This window comes from Cephus cinctus, unplaced genomic scaffold, assembly GCF_000341935.2.
Source record: "Cephus cinctus unplaced genomic scaffold, Ccin1 Ccin1_scaffold0160, whole genome shotgun sequence".
Classification (NCBI taxonomy): domain Eukaryota; kingdom Metazoa; phylum Arthropoda; class Insecta; order Hymenoptera; family Cephidae; genus Cephus; species Cephus cinctus.
Genome location: NW_014332886.1, coordinates 1,467,342 through 1,487,159, shown reverse-complemented (window position 1 = coordinate 1,487,159; position 19,818 = coordinate 1,467,342). Strand labels below are relative to the sequence as shown.

General features: G+C 32.8%; 5 protein-coding genes across 14 annotated transcripts; 3 read left to right on the top strand and 2 right to left on the bottom strand.

Annotated features, from left to right (window-relative positions):
• Nucleotides 1–87: 87 nt before the first annotated feature.
• On the top strand, nt 88–4,538 carry LOC107263777 (N-acetylglucosamine-1-phosphotransferase subunits alpha/beta). The gene is made up of 7 exons (XM_015731334.2): nt 88–731; nt 1,159–1,580; nt 1,665–1,876; nt 1,943–2,747; nt 2,810–2,981; nt 3,057–3,244; nt 3,330–4,538. Exons 1-7 carry the CDS (start codon nt 579–581, stop codon nt 3,637–3,639), a joined length of 2,262 nt encoding a protein of 753 aa, XP_015586820.1. The 5' UTR covers nt 88–578; the 3' UTR covers nt 3,640–4,538.
• A 627-nt stretch (nt 4,539–5,165) lies between these two features.
• Nucleotides 5,166–7,830, bottom strand: LOC107263778. Of its 2 annotated transcripts, none has more exons than XM_015731336.2 (5): nt 6,866–7,830; nt 6,510–6,768; nt 6,227–6,450; nt 5,815–6,180; nt 5,166–5,730 (listed from the first exon to the last, which is right to left on the bottom strand). In XM_015731336.2, exons 1-5 carry the CDS (start codon nt 7,335–7,337, stop codon nt 5,555–5,557), a joined length of 1,497 nt encoding a protein of 498 aa, XP_015586822.2. In that variant the 5' UTR covers nt 7,338–7,830; the 3' UTR covers nt 5,166–5,554. The 2 variants fall into 2 exon arrangements, with proteins under 2 accessions (XP_015586822.2, XP_015586823.2); XM_015731337.2 differs by having other exon boundaries at nt 5,815–6,159; nt 6,866–7,354.
• Nucleotides 7,831–8,132: 302 nt separating this feature from the next.
• Nucleotides 8,133–11,056, top strand: LOC107263808 (pancreatic triacylglycerol lipase). Of its 4 annotated transcripts, none has more exons than XM_015731411.2 (7): nt 8,133–8,288; nt 8,498–8,600; nt 9,499–9,647; nt 9,993–10,238; nt 10,295–10,501; nt 10,605–10,761; nt 10,842–11,056. In XM_015731411.2, exons 1-7 carry the CDS (start codon nt 8,240–8,242, stop codon nt 10,894–10,896), a joined length of 966 nt encoding a protein of 321 aa, XP_015586897.1. In that variant the 5' UTR covers nt 8,133–8,239; the 3' UTR covers nt 10,897–11,056. The 4 variants fall into 4 exon arrangements, with proteins under 4 accessions (XP_015586897.1, XP_015586899.1, XP_015586900.1 ...); XM_015731413.2 differs by having other exon boundaries at nt 8,200–8,350; XM_015731414.2 differs by having other exon boundaries at nt 8,200–8,361.
• A 16-nt stretch (nt 11,057–11,072) lies between these two features.
• Nucleotides 11,073–15,760, bottom strand: LOC107263805 (methionine--tRNA ligase, cytoplasmic). 3 transcript variants are annotated; one of them, XM_015731405.2, is made up of 16 exons: nt 15,552–15,760; nt 15,151–15,302; nt 14,962–15,078; nt 14,678–14,827; nt 14,472–14,594; nt 14,158–14,273; nt 13,960–14,076; nt 13,852–13,890; nt 13,591–13,755; nt 13,229–13,505; nt 12,774–13,155; nt 12,477–12,690; nt 12,164–12,400; nt 11,745–12,087; nt 11,445–11,672; nt 11,073–11,384 (listed from the first exon to the last, which is right to left on the bottom strand). In XM_015731405.2, the coding sequence occupies exons 1-16, from the start codon at nt 15,652–15,654 to the stop codon at nt 11,232–11,234; spliced, it is 2,916 nt and encodes a 971-aa protein (XP_015586891.1). In that variant the 5' UTR covers nt 15,655–15,760; the 3' UTR covers nt 11,073–11,231. The 3 variants fall into 3 exon arrangements, with proteins under 3 accessions (XP_015586891.1, XP_015586892.1, XP_015586893.1); XM_015731406.2 differs by having other exon boundaries at nt 14,158–14,258; XM_015731407.2 differs by having other exon boundaries at nt 15,548–15,718.
• Nucleotides 15,761–16,144: 384 nt separating this feature from the next.
• Nucleotides 16,145–19,297, top strand: LOC107263807 (sorting and assembly machinery component 50 homolog). Of its 4 annotated transcripts, none has more exons than XM_025081072.1 (9): nt 16,145–16,163; nt 16,478–16,589; nt 16,993–17,079; nt 17,315–17,401; nt 17,475–17,693; nt 17,773–17,987; nt 18,110–18,488; nt 18,547–18,841; nt 18,912–19,297. In XM_025081072.1, the coding sequence occupies exons 2-9, from the start codon at nt 16,569–16,571 to the stop codon at nt 19,094–19,096; spliced, it is 1,488 nt and encodes a 495-aa protein (XP_024936840.1). In that variant the 5' UTR covers nt 16,145–16,163; nt 16,478–16,568; the 3' UTR covers nt 19,097–19,297. The 4 variants fall into 4 exon arrangements, with proteins under 4 accessions (XP_024936840.1, XP_015586895.1, XP_015586894.1 ...); XM_015731409.2 differs by lacking the exon at nt 16,145–16,163 and adding an exon at nt 16,216–16,373; XM_015731408.2 differs by lacking the exon at nt 16,145–16,163 and having other exon boundaries at nt 16,385–16,589.
• Nucleotides 19,298–19,818: the final 521 nt, after the last annotated feature.

Below are 19,818 nucleotides of genomic sequence, written 5' to 3'. Positions count from 1 at the left end.
TCGTCCTTTCTTACAACACATCATGATTATTTTTAAATATAATACGTAATAATCAGAATTAAATTTGAGATATCTTACGAATCTGACAACCGTTCGCATGTATAAAGCGGCTATAGCACGGCCATCATGAGTGCAACATTAACCAAGTACATGTTTTGTCCTTAAATTTTGCTTACTGGATTTATGTCTGCTTATTCAAAAAAATCGATCAAAAATATATTAGCCATGTATCTAATACACTTGTAACATTTTATTTTAAATATCTTACATTATACCATGCATAATATCTTGAATTATATCGAGAAATAAGGAATTGGTTGCGGTGGTGATTTCTTATTGTGCTTTTCTATTTCTGATCAAAATTATATAACGAAATTATCTGAAGATCATATTTCGACGAAAAGATATAATCTTTTGTGTGAATGGTCTTAAATAAATATACATGCGTTGTTTTTTTAAACCGTCTAACTATCCAGGGGTTGATGGACCGATTTAATCCGGCTAGTAATTCCTAAGTCCGTCCCCACCACCTCTTACTCCGACTGCAGTGGATGTAATATGTTCTTTGATACCTTGCGATGATAATCGCACCACAAGTTTTCATTAATATAATGAGTACATGGAAGTTAATTCAGCGACGCTGTTACGATTTACTTTCGTACAGATATTCGCTACTTGTAATATTAATTGCGTTCACCTGTATATTCATCGGCATAATACACTTTGGAGAGGTTAGATTTACATAGATTATATATAACAATAGACCGCATAGATTTTCATTGAATGATTTATCAATGAGAATACTCCTTATTTCTTACATTTTTATTAAATTTGAGTTCTCTAATATTTCCATTTTTAAATTGTATATTATCAAATATATTATTTATTTATCAATTAAGTAAAAGAAGTATTAATAAACTTGTATGGAGAGTAGAGATGGTTTGTATAATTACGATCTGAAAGAAAGTTATTTTTTAAGCTCTATCTTTTCAATCTATTGTTTTAAAAACTTTATATTCAACAAGCAAAATAGATTTTTATTTTCTATTTTGTAAAATATAAGATTCAACATTTTGTTACAAAATTATACTGTAAACATTGATAGCAATTTAGCAAACCAAATAGTTACATATCCTGGATATAAAATTTTTTTTTCAGGTGTGGATTGAATGGAGTAAAGAGAAATATGAAGCAGTCTTTCATTCTTTTAACGACAATATACTTGGAATATCTTTTCAAAAGAAATTGTGTCAGCATGTACCCATTGATGTAGTATATACTTGGGTTAATGGATCTGATCCAGTATTTCTTCAAAATCTTGAAAAATATATTCCTGTAAAAGATGTCAATGTGGCTGTATCAAGATTTAATGATAAAGATGAATTGCGCTATTCTCTTAGGTCTTTGGAAATGCATGCCCCATGGGTTAGACATGTTTATATAGTCACCAATGGTCAAATACCAAGTTGGCTAGACATGGATAATCCACGGATGACACTTGTGACTCACGATGATATATTTCCTGAAAAAAGTGATTTACCAACATTTTCTAGTCCTGCAATTGAAAGTCATATACATAGGTAAAATGTATAAAACGTAGTACTCTTTTTTGTAAGCAGTTTTAATAATGAAAATGATATTCAAAAATGCTTATACAATTATAGAATTCCTGGACTTTCCGATAAATTCATTTACTTCAACGATGATGTTATGTTGGGTGCTGAAGTTTGGCCAGAGGATTTTATAACTCAAGCAGGTGGCCAAAAAATTTATCTAGCCTGGTGGGTTCCTGATTGTTCGGAAGTTTGTCCATGGGCTTGGGTTGGTGATGGAGCATGTGATCCTGCTTGTAACACAACAATATGCGAATTTGATGGTCAGATTTTTCTACATTATTTTATATCAATCTATATCAAATATTTCTTTATTCTTCAATCAACAGGTGGAGATTGTGATCCAACACCAATTTCTACTGACAGTGAAGCTATGGAGGATGGAAACGATTATCCATATAAATATTTGCAAGAAACACAAATAAGAAATCAAGATGCAGTGAAAATGTTAAATATTATAAAACGAAAAAGTAATGCTCCATTGGTTAATGCCAGCACCAGTACATTATTATTTCGAACATTGAAGTCCTACGGTCAAGCAGCCTTAGAAGATAATAAAAAGAAAATGCACAGTATCAACATGCGTAATGAATTTGAGGAGCATCATATTAATAAAAAATATGAAAATGCTAATAAACAACATGGCGTACGACAAACAAATACAACGAACATGGAATATACAGTAAAATCAAATTTTTTGGATCTAAATCATTTCAATTATACTGAAAGACGCGCACAACTGAACCATTATCTTAATGATGACATCATTAATCTTGTGCATATGAATCATTCTGAAAAATCAAATAAATTAAGGCATTCAAATAACTGGAAACATAGAAATAGACAATTGGATACATACGCCGAGTCTCTGTTACATGTTAACAAAATCTATAATACAGCTTACGGATTTGAAAGACGTAGAGTCCCTGCTCATATGCCTCACTTACTCGACAAATGGATTGTCATGGATATGCAAAAACGTTTCCGGTTAGTATTTAAAAAAACATCCAATCACAGAGTAAGAGATGCGGAGGATATGCAATTTGCATTTTCATATTTTTATTTTCTAATGAGTGAAAAGCGCAACGTATCAACTGCAGAAATTTTCGCTATGTTTGACACTGATAAATCAGGGTAAGTAGTTTTAATATTCACCATTGATTTCATAAGTTAATTTGTTGTTATATCGTTCGTAGGACTTGGTCGGATAGAGAAATTAGAACTCTTTTATCAAGACTTTATCCATTGCCATTGGACTACAGTTTAGTTGTAGAATTTGAGAACATAATATCAAATTGTTCTCACAACATAGAACTTATAGAAACTGTAGAATCTCCATCTGGAGAAAGATATCTGGATTCAACTCTCGTAAGTATCCACATATGAATATATACAAACTTATGAATGAAAATGAACATAATAAAATATGTCAATCTCCTTCAGCCAGTGGTCACGAAAGAGTTAATATTAAAATGCAATACAATCTCTAAAAGACTTAACGCCAAATTTGGTAAAAACAGGCGTTACAAATATGAGATAATTAAAGCTGGAAGGAATGAAATTTTCGAAATGCTGACCAGTAATGTGTCGCTGACTGTTCAACTTTTGGATGAGATAAGGCGTGATCCCAAGTAAGTAGCGAATCTAGAATACATCAGTATTTAAACAATTCTTCTGAAAATTCCACGAAATAGTATGGACTTAAACTAATTTCAGGAAATTTATATGCTTGAATGATGACATGGATCCAACACGTCGTTCTGAAAATGATGTAGTTCGGGCACTTCTCAATGATTTTTATCGATCTCTCTATCCTTTAAGAAGTAGTTTCGAACTACCGTCTCAGTATCGAAATCGCTTCTCTCATCGTCATGAACTATTCGAATGGAGAGCGAGTCGTATGAAAGCTCGAAATTTGTTGCTAACTTTATTAGTCCTATTGCTAATTGCAACATTATATCATTTGTTCCATCATCAAGTGCGAAGACTATTCAGAATGCGAACACTGCCTACTCTTCTCGTTTAATGTAAAGTATTTTATGGTAAACATCATTGAATCATGTTAACTCATAATTGTCGTTGAGTCGATATTCTAAGATTATCAGCTTGTGACACTATTCAATTTATTGCTATTTTTTAACTGTTTTTCTTTAAGTCGAGCGATGAACTAGAAAATTTGCTTATAGCTTTGTGTATAAAAATTACGTAGGAGTCTTGTTCTGTTGAACTACAACGGGTTTTGACATATTGGTGAATAGATTTTTTATAATATCTAATATGTAATTGAGTTTTTGTTCGTTTTATAATATCTAACATATAATTGAGATAATACAAATCACTCAGTGATCAGGACCGAATTTATAATCTTTGTTTAAGGTACGTGTGATTAGACGATGAATAGTGTTAAAAACTCTTTTTTTGTTAACGTAACATTTTATTAGATTGTAAAAAAGTGGACTGACTTCCAACATTAACAGAAATACTATTACTGTGATACGTTATAGAAGGTACCATATAGGATTAATTAGGAATACTTGAAAGGTTACAAAGATCTCGTTTTATTTGTTACAATAAAAAGAAAAATTTTACTCATCCATTACAACTAGACTAAATTTCTATTACTTAGTTTTGTTTTTGTCTGACAGATAGTAATATAGGGTATCCAAAGTTGATTCACTTTTTTATCATATACATGTGAAACGTATAATCCAGCGTTTTTCTTAATCTTAGTCACATGTTATTATAACGTTGAATTAAATATTTAAAAATTGACTCGTGTATATCAAATATATTTGAATCAAAATATCTCTCAATGAACCGTAGGGTTATACATCACATAGAATAAAATCAGTGTCCTGTCATCGAAAACTCATCGAAAATCATATATTTCAAATAACAATCGCCGTATTTTAGAATTATTTAATATGGTTGTCCTTGTGTAGCTTTGTCTAATGTTTCAGGGTTGCTATTTTAATACCTCAAAATTTACAAATTAATGTGTTCATGAATTTTTACATATTCCTAACAGCTTAGTTGTTTTTATTTTATTATCATATCTTTATTGTTTAGAGGGGATTTAATATAATGCGTAAATTCAATTACGTACGCTTATTTCCTCACAGTTTCCTAGCTCGTGATAAATAATAAATGAACAATTACAGTTTCACTTTATGACATCTTAAGAAACTGTAATTATACATAAAATATATTATACATTGATCGTGTATTGTTCAGCTTGTGATTTAAGTAACGTACTCAGAAAGGTTTATAATTTGTTATCGTGGTTATTGGCGTATTTCTTATAGTTTGTTGAACCCCCTGCATTAACGATTATTTGTTAATAAGAGGAATATAAATATAAGCGATCAATAATATATTATATTTTCTAGTACAAGTCTTTTGAAATTTTGATAGATTTAATGATAGAATAATCATATGCAATTTTCATTATCACCTAGTCACTTAATGACACTTGCACTTATACGACCCAGTGTATACATTATGCAGTTTCATAGAAATTTGTATGACACTATAAAATTGATTATAAATATATCACTGTTAAAAATATATTTATTAAGTGACGATTCTACAATAAAATGTATGAACAATATTTATGTATAAAAATAAAAGTAGTATCTCCAAGTTTTTATCTTAACAATCTTCCGATTTGTTCGCAACGTTCAAAACGGTTAACAAAAGTAATAGAAACTCCAAAAAAATGAATTTTTAAAATTATTTAATCAAGTTACATTATATAGGGGTACTTGGAAAATGTCTCGATCAAAATTATTTGTCCTTCAAATATGACTGTACGTGTTATACGACTTATCAATGAATGTATTGAAATAATAATATTTTCAGATATAGTAACGAATTCTGTTTGTACATCTTTACTGAAGACATTTACAAAATAGACTATCTTAATAGCGTATTAAAAGTATTTACTGTGTAGATGATAAATCATCTTCGGAATCCTGAATTTGTTGTTTGCCTAAGGGAGGACAATGAAAATGGCGAATATTCCTTGGCCCAACCATTCCTTCCTGCCGCCTTGCACAATCACTCATCCATATTGCAACATTAGCTATTTGTTCTGCTGATAATCGAGGACCTATCCCTATTATTAATAATATAAAATAATTTGTAGAACTGATTTGAATTCTTCATCGTTGATAATTAAATCCAATCAATGAAATCGTACCTGGTATATTTGGATAATATCTGAGCAACGTAGAATCATCACCAGAATGTGATCGCTTCCTCTGAATACTCAAATCTGATTTATCTGGACTTTTACATTTTTTTAATATCCCATCTTTATCTAGACTTTTCACACTAAATTCATTCTCATTCAAATTTTCTTTTATGAATTCTATAGAAATTTGTGTTTCTTCTTGATAGTTTATACCCTTATTATCATTTACTAATGCTTTATCATTCTCTTTTTCTATATCGACTAAGACCAGTTTCTCTCCCCCATGAGATTCGACATTGCCAATATCACTTTTCGTCTTGTCAATTACTCCGTCTTCCTCATTGACAGAACCTACACAAGAATGGGAATTTTCTTGTAAATTTTTATAATATTATATTTGTAGTCTGTAAAAATTTACCATTATCCTCGTTTGTAGCTTTAGAGTTTATATTGATATCTGTATTCTGAGTTGAAGTTGAATTTCCACGCTCAATAGCAATTTTGTCCGATTCACTAGATAATCTTATTACCCGAGCTGAAACAATTGATCTTTCTTGATCAGAGTCGTGCACGACAAAATCCGATAGATCCTCATCAAACGATTCTCTTTCAGAACCATCGCATCGTAAACCAGCTAAATAACTACCGTACATAAAATTACAATCGATCTGGTTAGTTATTTGCTAGTTATGAATACGAACCCATAAATTTCCATGAATAATGTAACAGGAATCATCGCAGAACCACCATCAGATTCGTGAGTGAATAATTCACAAATAACAATCATCGTCTCAAGTAGACTAGAAGTAAGAAGACCAGCAGCAATTGCAAGGAACTTTTTCACTTGACATTCTTGACGAAATTTCCCAATCATCATTATTAAATTAAAATCTTTTCGATCCAAGCAAAGACATTCCCAACGACGTAAAATTGTCTTCACCGATAAAACCTTATTGTAATCTAAAAATCCAATATTAATTGTTATACTGAATCCACACATTATATTCCTTCCCTCGTTTTCTAAAAGTACTGTATAAATAACTTTGAACAAAAATACCTCCAAATTGCCTAAGAAGAACTTTTAGAAATCCCAAAGTCAATCCAGAAGGAGTACTCGGTGGAGGATACTCCAATCTCATCTTCGTAGGTGGATCCTCACCTTCGGCTAAAGCCCGAAAATAAGCACTGGACCATTTAAGAAGATCATACGGTTGTGTCCTAATGGCTGCTTTACAAAATTGTTTCAAAATCATAGGTAATCGTGGTGGAACGTTAATTTGTTGAGTACAATAAAGCTGCTCGGCCAGAGGCATTATTACAAAAAAATGCAGTATAATTTTAACAATTTTTGTATAACCAAAAAAAATCACTGGAAAAGATAGATTAATTTTTATACTTGTAGAAAAAAATTCATTAATTAAACTAACGCCGAGAATTAACAATTTACTGTACGAGGTAACTGTGAACACTCTAGAATACAATTGGACTTGTTTCCATTCGTGTTGGTACCACGTTTCCTTGGAGACCATATTGACAGAGCCGTAAGGCTTAAAGTGGGAACGTGCACGTGTGCACCGTGCGTATATGTATACCTAATACCCAATTCTAAATAACGTATAGCTAATATAATATAGAAAATGACATTTTATAATTCCATTAGGTAACAATACCTTAGAGAAGTTATTGCTCCCACCTGTGTCTGCATATCTCTTAGAAAGGCAAAAAAGACATACTAATAGAATTATTTTATAATACTTAAAAAAAAACCTGATATATTTTACTTCATCTAGTAATTACAAGTAATGATTCCTCAGCTAAAATACTTAATGGATTCTCATTATATGTGTATGCGTGAAATTAAATTCATGGAAAAATTCATGACCGCTTGGATTTCACACATTATCTCGTTATGCGGTCGAAGATGGTCAGACAGGTCACGTCAGAGCTCCACTTATGCAATGATTTCAAGAATAAAGATTCGGTAGAGTTCTTGCGACATTGGCGAGATGATGAATTTTTACAAAATGATTGCACGCGTAGATTCGGATCCAAGGGAAATTATATATATATTTAAGTTATATATTCACGTATTCACATTCATATATTAACGTATTGACTGCTACACATACATAGCAGTGAATACGTTAATCACTTAAACAATTATAACACAGCTTATTAATTCTGTATTACCATTTCTCTAAACTATTTCTTGTACGAAAAATTAGTAAAGCAGATTTAAGAAGGAAAAAGATGGTTTTACGATTTTTCGTACATTATCGCCAAGCGTCTAATATAATTAAGTAGTTAGTTGATGAGGTCTTGGCTAATCGACTATCAAAGAAAAGAAGTTCTGGGATGAATGGCGCTTCACTAGTAAAGCCGGCTGCAGTTGTAACCCAGTGAGGAGACGTGTAGTATCGCGTGAGAAGTCATGTCACTTATTAATTATTACATTTTTCTGGGACTAATTATTGCCTCAGGTAAAAAGGAAAATATGGTCGTCAATGAGTAACTCTATGCAGCAAATATTTGAATTAGTACTGTACGTGCAATGTCAGTAGAAAAGAAAATATTTAAATTTGCTAATTAATATATTAAGTAATTCACACATAGTGTATGAATGAATATTCAAAATTAATTAGAATACACGCATCCATTTAATGATGCAAGATTAATTTTAATATTACAGGAAATTCGAATCAACAAAACCAGCTTTTCAATGACTTGGAAACTATGATAAAGTCAGTCTTCAAGCTCGTTCGCGAGCCAGCTGTTTTTAATTTGTATACGAGGTACGTAAGGATAGAAATTGGAATATTGGTTTTTAATAATGTGTCAGGTATTTAACAATGACAATCAATTGGCCATATGTGACAGAATCACTGACACTGAAATATGACGGCTTTCCAGCAAACGATATGATTCATTTTAAGAAAACAATTCTTGCATTTTAATACGCATTCATACAGATCACACGGAGACGTCCATAGACGCCTTTAAGACATCGGTGACACATTAGAAAGAGCAATAAGAGATTTCTTATGTCATCGGTCAAGTCATTCCATAATAATCTCTATAAGATGTTAATCATTGTTCAGTTAATTTAATTCAAGCACGTGATATATGTAAGTTAAGGCTACAATATGTACTGTAAAACCGGATGGTAAATTGAATCTCGGGGAAATGATGAAGCTCGCGATTTCATAGCATTACACGATCCAGTAAAATGTTTAGCTTGCTTTTAGGTTCAAGATATTTGTAACCGTAAACGCATTAATTTTTCAAACGATACGTACAATCGGTAATCACAGCGTTCTATTCTCAGCGCTGACGCTTCAGTAAGTATCATGGATGCGTGAATATCGCGGACGCGCCTTCTTCTCTCATTGAATGATAAAATGATGAGAGGGGGGCGGGGGGAGGGGGGAATGAAAGAATTAATAGTAGAATATGTAGAATTCAATAATTAATCTGAACTCATATAATTAATAGTTATTAATTCACCTATAGTTACCAATAGTTATTAATTTTAGTTATACAATTTTTTCTTTTTATTAAATTATACACTGCACTTTACATGCAGGAGAAATAAATATGGAAATTAAATTGAAGGTATTTTACCAAACTTAGAGAAATTATATTACACTTTTCGCAATGTAATTTATACGCAAGTATCTTATATGTATACAGAGAAAATCCATTTGGCGAGGAACAATTGTTTTTACACAATACGGAAGTTTTATACGCGTCGCACTTCAATGAAAGTCGACCGACGAAGTTTATCATACACGGATTTAGCGATACAGGAAGCGAAGCGTGGGTGCGCAATTTAATTGATGGTAAGCTTTTTATATAATTTTAATAATTGTATGAATGTTATTCTGTATGTATTATTATGACTATCCAAAAATTTGTATGGAAGCGTTATAAATAGTTGCGTTATAAATAATTTGTTATTTCAAAAACAAAGACGTAGAAATTTTATGACAATAAGGATCAAATGGATTCGCTAAATACGGAATCGTCTATAACGAGTTCAACGGTCATTGTGATAACAACTCAATTGATGGTTTTATGGTTTCTGCTCTAACGCGCAGTCACTAAGTAAATGATGTAGCGATACTAGCGATCCAGTATGAAATGTCTACCTGGATTTTCAACTTTGTTCTTTTTCTGTTTTAAAGCATATCTACTACATGAGGATGTGAACGTGATAGTGGTTGGATGGGGCCCATTGGCTGCAGAATTATATCCGATAGCAGCAAACAATACGCAACGTGTTGGTGAATTTGTAGGAAGTTTCCTTGAGTTCTTGAACAGGGAATCAAATTTGGAATATAAGGATGTGCATATTAGCGGTCATAGTTTAGGCTCTCATGTAGCAGGCTTCGCTGGCGCATATTTAGAAGGCCGTATAGGCCGAATAACAGGTACAAAGTAATAATGAACTTTAGGAAACGTGACTATATAAATAAAATTTCATCAGGCTTAGATCCAGCGAGTCCTCTTTTCGAAACGATATCCGGTATCGTCGACCCAGACTTTCGGTTGGATCCAACCGACGCTCAATTTGTAGATATTATCCATACAAGTGGACCCGCGTTTGGTTTTCTGGCGCCACTCGGCCATGCTGACTTTTACCCTAATAATGGGAAATTTCCACAACCAGGATGTTCCTTTTGGCCAACAACAAGTATATTTTTTTTGCATCAATAATAATAATAAGAATAATGTATCGTCCTGTTAGAAGATACGTATGGATAAAACATTATTTAAAAAATGTTCTATCAATCTAGCATACTGTAGTCACTCTCGTGCGCATCAATTCATGACTGAAAGTATTGGGAGCACGTCCGGTTTCAAGGCAAGAGCTTGCGAAAATTGGAAGAAATACAAGGAAGGCCGCTGTGATTATAATCCCGTAGTTCTTATGGGAGAATATGCATCTACGTCGTAATATAATTTTCCCATTATATATAACGATACTGCTGTATGTTTAATTATTATACAACAATATTATTTTGGTGTTTCAGTTTACGTGGTAAATTCTACTTGACAACCAACGATGCTCCGCCATTTGCAGTTTAGTCAAACTAGTCACACCGGATGAGTTTGAGTAACCCGACAAAAAGTGATCGTGTTTTGCGACGTAAATTTTCGTGCTAGTCATTTTCTGTAAACTTTATTTATGCGACGATATCCTCGTAATTGTATCTTTCATCTGATATTAAACGAATATACACACTAATTGGGAATCTTACTGATTTATTAGATGAGATTACGTTTTTATTGTTCGTTTATCTTAATACTTGATTACAGAGTAGATGAACAAGTCTATGAAAGACAAGGAATGAAAAGTCACGGAAAAGCCAATGACATACATGTCAAGATGAATGCGTAATAGATAATATCAAATATATAATTTACTTCTTCTTCTTGGACTTCTTGTTGCTAGATTCGGGAATTATTGCACCGGTTAGGTCGGCCAATTGTTTCTTCATTTTGAGCAAAATTTCAACTTGCGGTTGCCAAACGCTTTTTTCCGCTTTGGCCTTCATCTCGCGAACAAGGACTCCCTGTTTTGGATAATTTTATATTAGATTGATACGTTACATTAACGACAATAATCTGTTTACCTGTTTTGCTATAGCTGCTTCCAAATCAGCAGCTCCATTTATTCCATCGCCGTTTTGTTCAAGTACTACTCCTGGTGTACTATTATGTTTTTCTTTTGCCTGGTCACTGGTTTTTCCTGTATTGCTAGTTAAATCAGCCAACTGTTTCTTCAATTGCAATAGAATTTGTACCTGTGGTTGCCACACGCTCTTATCTTGTTTAGCCTTTAACTCTCTGACAAGTAGACCCTAAATTACGGTATTGAAGAAGACAGTTAAAATTGTTTTTGCATGAATAAAAAAAAGATTATGATTACAAACCTGCTTAGCAATAGCTGCCTCTAAAGAAGCAGCGTCGTTGCACTTTTCTATGGTCCCAGAGGAAACTTTTTGTATTGGACATTCTTGTTTCCCACCATACTTTTTCCTCAGCTCCTCAACTTTCTGATCATCTATCTTCGTAAATAATGGACTAGGTTTTCCGATCGTATGACCGGCTGGCAGTATTGTGGTAATAGTGTCCGGAATATATCCATAACTGGATTTATCTAACCCTAACTGGGATCGGACTTCCCTTGATGTATTGGGCATATATGGTGCAAGTAGTGCTGACAGCAATGCTACCAAGTTGCAGCAAATGCCAATGACCGTTCCAGCCTTTTTCCTGGCGATAATGAATAATTAATAAAAATTATGCGTTTGCGGAATATCGCACTATTGATACTCTATAATTTTCTTACTTGTCATCGTCAGTGCCCTTCACCTTTACCCAAGGTTCCTGCGATTGCATATACTGGTTTCCGTGCTTTGAGATTGCAAGTATGTGTCTCAATGCATCTCTCAATTTAGCTTGTTCCAGAGCAGCAACGTATGATGAGAGTTCGCGTTGCGAGAGCGCAAGAACCGTTAGATCATCTTCTTGCGGTTCCATAGGTGGAACTTTCGAAGCAAAGTTTCGTTCCACGAACATCAAAGCACTAATGCATATGAAAAATGTATGCTTTAATATGCAGACACGGTCAAGGAATATTAGTGGACAAATCAATCACTAACCGATTAATAAAATTTCCAAGATTATTTAATAACTCGCTATTGTTCTTCGTAGCTAAATCGACCCAATTAAAGTTCGAATCTTGACTTTCCGGTCTGACATATGCGAGATAAAATCTCCATACATCGGGAAGTATGCCAGTTTCTTTAGCATCTGTACCGAACACGCCAATACCTCTAGACTTTGAGAACTTTGTGTCCTCATAATTTAAATATTCTAAAACATAAAATACATAAGAAATGCATTAGTTAACAAACTTTGAAAACTATATACGCGTAATTTAAGTATAAAATGCATACCAGTAGCCATAATGTGCTTGACTAAAGTATGTCCCTGATCAGCTGCCAGCAGCGAAGCAGGGAACATAACAGAATGGAATGGCACGTTGTCTTTTGCCATAAACTGATACAAACTAACATCTACATATTTAGGTTTCCACCATTGTTCATATTCTTTGGTGTACCTTTTTGTAATACTAACGTAACCCAAAGGTGCATCAAACCAAACGTAAAAAACTTTGTCTCTGTATCCTTCTAATGGTACTGGGATGCCCCATTTCAAATCTCTTGTTATACATCGTGGTTTAAGACCATCACGAAACCATGGTTTAGAAACAGCTCTAGCTACACTGGACCAATTCACCTCAGCAGATTTTGCCCATTCCTGCAATCGTGGTTCAATCTAAAGCGAGAAACAGTTCATTAATAAACTTTATGATTAAATAATCATGGCTGTTGATTTTTAATTTACTGACCTTCGGCAAATCTAAGAAAAATTGTGTCGATACTTTTATCATTGGTTTGCTATTGCACACTTTACATCTGGGATTTATTAACTCGATTGCGTTAACTAGATGACCACATCCGTCACACTGATCTCCACGAGCGTCTGTGTAACTACATCTTGGACAAGTTCCTTCCACAAATCTATCTGCTAGGAATCTTTGACAACTCTCGCAGAGTAATTGATCAACGTTCTCCGTAAATATATAACCTTGTGATTGAATTCGCAAGAAAATCGCTTGTACAATTCTGCAATGATAATATAATAGAATAAATCACATATACAGCAATGAGAATATGTATTGAGCCTCGTCAAACTTATGACCTTTCTTACTCAGTTTGTTCGGGAGTGGTGGTTCTGCCAAAATAATCAAATCCTATACTGAACCAACGATAAATGTCATTGTGTATTCCAAAGAACTTATCACAGATTTCCTGCGGTGTTGTTTTTTCTTCGACGGCTTTAGCCTCTGTTGCTGTTCCATATTCATCGGTACCACTGCAATAATACAATATTTATCAATATTTTGTACCACGTTGTTAACTAAAATAAGGCATAAAAAATATAAGTTTAGTAGTATAATGGTATTAATACCAGATAAAGAGCACATTATAATTTCTTTGGCGACAGTATCTGAAATCAAAAGCATATTAATGATGATAATTGAATCTTTAAGTACACATTATGAAAATGTTCACATACCTGGCAAATATATCTGCTGAAAGTACACAACCAATGATATTTCCCAAATGAGGAACGTTATTAGCATAAGGAAGAGCTGATGTGATCATTATATTTCTTTCGCCTTTAATGGGTAATCTGATTGGAACATTAAGTATTAATTATCAGTGAGAACAGCGCGTACTATCACTTGCATAATCTCATATTTTGCTTACGTACACAGGATAGGGAGGTTCTTTGACTGTAGAATAACATGTTACAATCCAGTTCTTCGCTACATTATTGAGTTCTTCTTCACTGACTGTTTCAATTTCCTGTTCCTTCAACACATTGACCTGAAATTTGCTTTGATCATTCTGATTCATTTTCAATTATCGATATGTTCATTTACATAGAGATAAAATCGCATAGAAGATATGAACTTACAGAATTAATAATATGCCGCACCATAAAAGGTCATGAAGTATAGTTACATTAATAATAATCAGTAAAATCTCAACTGAACTCATTTGTAATAAGAAAACCTTACTTACATCACTGAGTGCAGAGATTGAAGAACTGCTATCTGTATATGAATTAACAGGAAACCAGGAAACAGCTTGAATACTGGCAATAGCCTTTAAACCTTTTTCAATGTTGAATTCTTTTATAGATTCCTATTTGGGAAAAAAAAACTTTAATGTGTGCTATGTATTTAAAATCACATTTTTTTCAGACGTTATCTAAATATTGTAATTACCTGAACTATTGGTATAACTTCAATAGCTTTTAACCATTTATTCACAGTTGGGAACTCTACAGCTATGTCTTTGCTTATATCCAAAGGTGTTATAGTTGACCATAAAGTGATCCAAATAGATAAATCTACTATTGATGGGTTATCCTTATCCTACGTAGACAGTCAAATGTTACATATCATACGTAGCCTTTTTATGTTTTAAAACCAAAAATATTTATATTCGAATTCTAAGTAAATTTATATTTATACATGAGTATACTGATTGAAACTATGTAATTTACTACCTTAATTAAGTACTTCTTGTCTTTTAATGCTGCGTTTAGTTCTTTTAAAAGAGACCAAATCCAAGGTTTATGAGAAGTATCAAGTTTTCCTAAACCTCCATACGAGACCAATGCAGGCTAAGAAAAACATTATTTATATCAATAAATCTACACCATGTGAGAACATTTGTACAGATAACAAATAATCACCTGTAATTGTGAAATATCCCATTCTAACCATTTATTAATATGAATACTGAATTCTTCCCCCATTGGTACAAGAAACTGTACTGCAGCACTTATGCTAAAAATGCGTATACCAGATGGCAACTCAAGTACAGGCAAGCGTCCCAATTCAGCATCTGTATAAATGGCATAAATACATGATTTAAAAAAATTGAATGCATTTATATATCAAATTAAAAGAATTCCTTCTTAATAGATTGAATATAATAACAGAGCTTATAGTTCTGTATAAAATGCATAAATAAAAACTTGATCATAATAAATTGTAAATATCTTTGAAAATATTAATACGATCATAATAAGTTATAGAAATTATTATAAAAAAGAACCCCAAAAATGATTAAAAAGAAGGTTAACTAACTCACAATCCGTGGACACAGTTGTAATAGTGGCATGCTGTTGACCAAGTTTGGCTGCAAGGACAAGCTTCAAAGCATTAGGATTACCATCATTGGTTACAATATTCATTTTTATTAATAACTTATTAAATATCTGCAATAAATAGAAAAATATGTTCACGACACAACGGACACGTGTGAGCAACACGTAGGATACGTATGCGATGCAGAGGTTCTCAACTATTTTCAACTCTTCCTAGACAGCTAGAACAGTATAAATTTCAGGGTTGCAACATAGCGATCATTAATAGAAATCATTGGTAGAAAAAAATCTTCAGTGCTTTACTTTGATTTTCAAAATAAGTATACTTATTTACCAAACAGTAACTCATGTCTAATAACTTTTGTTACGTGAACCTTTTTGAAACTGATGTATATATGTTAACAGGTGTCATTCAAATATTATGGTTACATTGCGTCATGGAGATTCGGACATTCGGGCAAGAAGTTGCGATTACCATTACGTACTTAGAACTTTGAATAATAATATCACTATTTAGGAACTATTCAAGATAAAGGATTCAGATAATTACAGTCTATATTCTTAAAGATTTTAATAGTTAGTTTTTGCTAAATCAGGCGAGTTTAGTTATGTAACTTATCTAGAACTAAGTATAATGGCATTGTTTTGTAAATGATATATTACTGTTTGTTCAAATCGTCTTATCATTTTCATTCATTTTTAATTGTTTGTAATGAAAATAAGTTTAAAAACCCAATAAATGTTCTTTGCCGCTACGGAGTTTTGTATTCTTGTATTATTATATACATATATGTAGAAATAGAAAGGTGCGCCAGCGTTGCTGAATACTGCACATTAAAAATAACAGGCCGGTCTTCCTCGCTTGTTCCGTACCACATTTGACATAAAAGTACTGAAATTCTTCTTGTAGATAGAACGAATACAATAAATTTTGACGTTGAAAATCGGTATGACAATCTGATTGAAAGTGCCGAGTGTCATTACAAGTTAATAACGTAATAATGGGTACCGTTTATGCAAAGGTAAAATTTTAAAATAGACTTATAACCTAGCTATTAGATTCGTTTCTATCCTCAGCGTGACAATATTAACGTAATCTCTAATAATACACCGTAGTTCATTTACACATGTTACGTTTGCTTAAAATATATATGGATTTGGTGTTGACAATCCATTTTATATTCATTCATAACTTTAAATAAATAGTCATGCAATTCAATTATTCAAAAAAGGATATCTAATTTCTTAATACATTTTTACTTTTAAATATATCACATATGATAATATGTAGCTTAATGATGCTAAATATCATATAAGAAAACAGATTCTCTTTATGTGTAATCGTAAAATAATTATAAAGAGAATAATTAGAAAGTAATTTTTATTATTGTGATAAGCTAACTTTTGATAACATTTACTTTTTAGGAGTTTAGTAAGCCCAGAGATTTTGGCACACCATCTAGTGATAACACATCACAGAACAGATCCAATTATCCAAGAGATTATGAACATGTAGGTTTATATTTTTTTTATCTGTACAATGTATTTTGTTAATATTTTTTCAATGGATGGAATATGACTGAGTTTATCTGGGATGAAAAGAAATGTTTCCTTCAGAATGAAAAGTGAGTTTTGTGATGACAGCTGGAGTATTGCATTGAAAATATATTTATTTTGATTTTGTATACATTTTTATAATGGTTTATTACTAATATGTTATATAGAACCATATGTTATCCTGTTCCAGTCAGCATATTTCAATAAAGAGCAAGAAGCTTTATCAAGGAAACCAACAGCGCCAGAAACAAAAACCATAAACTTACAAGAAGTAAAGGTATATGTAAATCAATTAATTAACGATATGACCCATGTACTCCCTTATTTTAAATTGCGTTATGATTTTATAGGCAAGGGTAGATAAGATACACGTGGATGGTTTAATCCGTACAAAAGATGATATTATCAAAGCACAAGTCAGTGAGTTGTTTAAAGCACAAGATTTCCAAGATGTTCTCGCACGAGCACTTAAAGTGCGTGAAAGATTGGAATCCTTGGGATGCTTTAAAAACATAGGTGTATACATTGATACAAGCAATGGTCCTGACGCAACTCCCGAAGGTGTAGAAGTATGTGAGCTTTACTTATTTGTATGAATAATAAAAAGATTTGTTTTGTTGGGAACCTAACTTAGTATACTGTATTTAGGTCACATTCACTGTGCGTGAACTGAAACGTATAATGGGAGGCATCAACACAATGGTAGGAAACAATGAAGGTGCTCTTATAATTGGAGCTAGAGCACCAAATATTTTTGGACGTGGTGAACGATTACAATTCGAATATTCATACGGGAATAAAAAATCTACTAACGTCAATATCTCAGCAGTCAAACCATTTGTAAATGGTTCGCTTCACAAAGTGTAAGTCACTTAATTGTGATTTTTCTATATAATTATTGATATAACAAGTTTGACATACTTCTTATTTCATAAACAGAACTATTTAAATCAATACTGAACTAACTTTCATTTAATTAACACAGATTAACTACAAGTGTGTTCAGCACTGTAAGCGATTTGCCATGGTCCGGTTACAAGCAATCTGAAAATGGATTTCTACTGGACATGGCTATATCACCAGGCGCAACAGGCACGTTAAAACATAACTTCCAATACGAAGCAAACTATCGAGAGGTCACAGCAGGGAAGCAAGTATCATTCCGCGTTCGCGAACAGTGTGGTCCAAGCCTAAAATCTGCCTTAAGACACATTTGTTCAATTGACAAGCGAGATGGAATAATATTTCCAACCGTTGGTTCCCTTGTACGAATCACGACCGAGGTAGCGGGCCTAGGTGGTAATATTGGATTTGTCAAAAACGAGTTTCTCATGCAAAACAACTGGACACCTCATGAATACTTTGTAAGTCAATGTAATTCATTATATAATGTTTGAAAATTATTTTAACAAAAGTTTATAGACTTTCCAGTTAGGTATGCAAGCAGGAATGTTAAGAGGTATTAGCAATGATATGCAAATAAGCATTGTTGACAATTTCTTCCTCGGAGGACCTCTTAATCTCAGAGGTTTTGATATGCGAGGCTGCGGTCCTCGACATGACGGCAATTCTATTGGAGGAGATGTTTACTGGGCACTGGCACTTCATCTTTATACTCCATTGCCATTCAGACCAGGGCGTAACAGCTTTGGTGACCTCTTTAGATTGCATGGATTTATTAATGGTGGCAACTTATCCAATTTCACATTCAAATTCGGTACATATGCTTGATCTCATACATTGTATTAATTCGCACAATTTTATTATAAATCATTCTTATATTACAGACAACGATTTCAAGGAAAATTTAAAGATCTTCTCAGAAAACGTGAGATGTGCCGCTGGCGGCGGTATTGCTATGAAACTCGGTAATGTTGCACGAGTGGAATTAAATTTGATCATGCCATTATATTTTATCAGGAGCGATTTACTTCAACAATTTCAATTCGGCATTGGTTTAGAATATTTGTAGATATGCATCTATTACATCGTGCCTTCTTCTACCATTGAAAATAGTAACTATAATTATGCAATAATTCACTTTCGAATTATTACAGGTAGCATGTAACAGGAGATACGAATCAAAATGTTACTTAAATACTCCTGCCAAATCTTTGTTCTGTTGCCGACATATGTCTGTATAGTATTTAAATAAAAAAAATCTTTAATTATTTGCCTCCTTTTTAAACTTATTCAAGTTACGCTCCAAATGTATGACAATAAACAACACAGTTGTAATATTTGAACGCAAGAATAATCTACAACATACGTGGCTAGCTCTCAAAATAAGGGAATATAAAACACTCGCTGATTAGCGTATAATACAATCAATACGTGACGCGTTTGCAAATATTACTTTGAGTATAATTTATTATTGATATTAGACTCAATGTTCAGATACTGCGCGTTATGATTCATAAAAAATGTATTGCTGTTTGAAATCAAATCATTTTATCCCAATCTCAACACTATTATACCTTTTGTTGTTGAAAGTTGAAAGAACTGGCCTACCTCCGCTTTCGAGAGTCAAGCGTAAGAAAAAGACAAAAAGAAAGAGCTGGAAGAAAAATGTCTAAATGCGTTCGCACGCTGTGACATCAGATTCTAAGAAACGGATGAGTCTGCAGGTCAATAGTGATGCGTTCATCATTCATATGCCCTGAATAAAGTTTTAGCATTGTGATAAACATGATT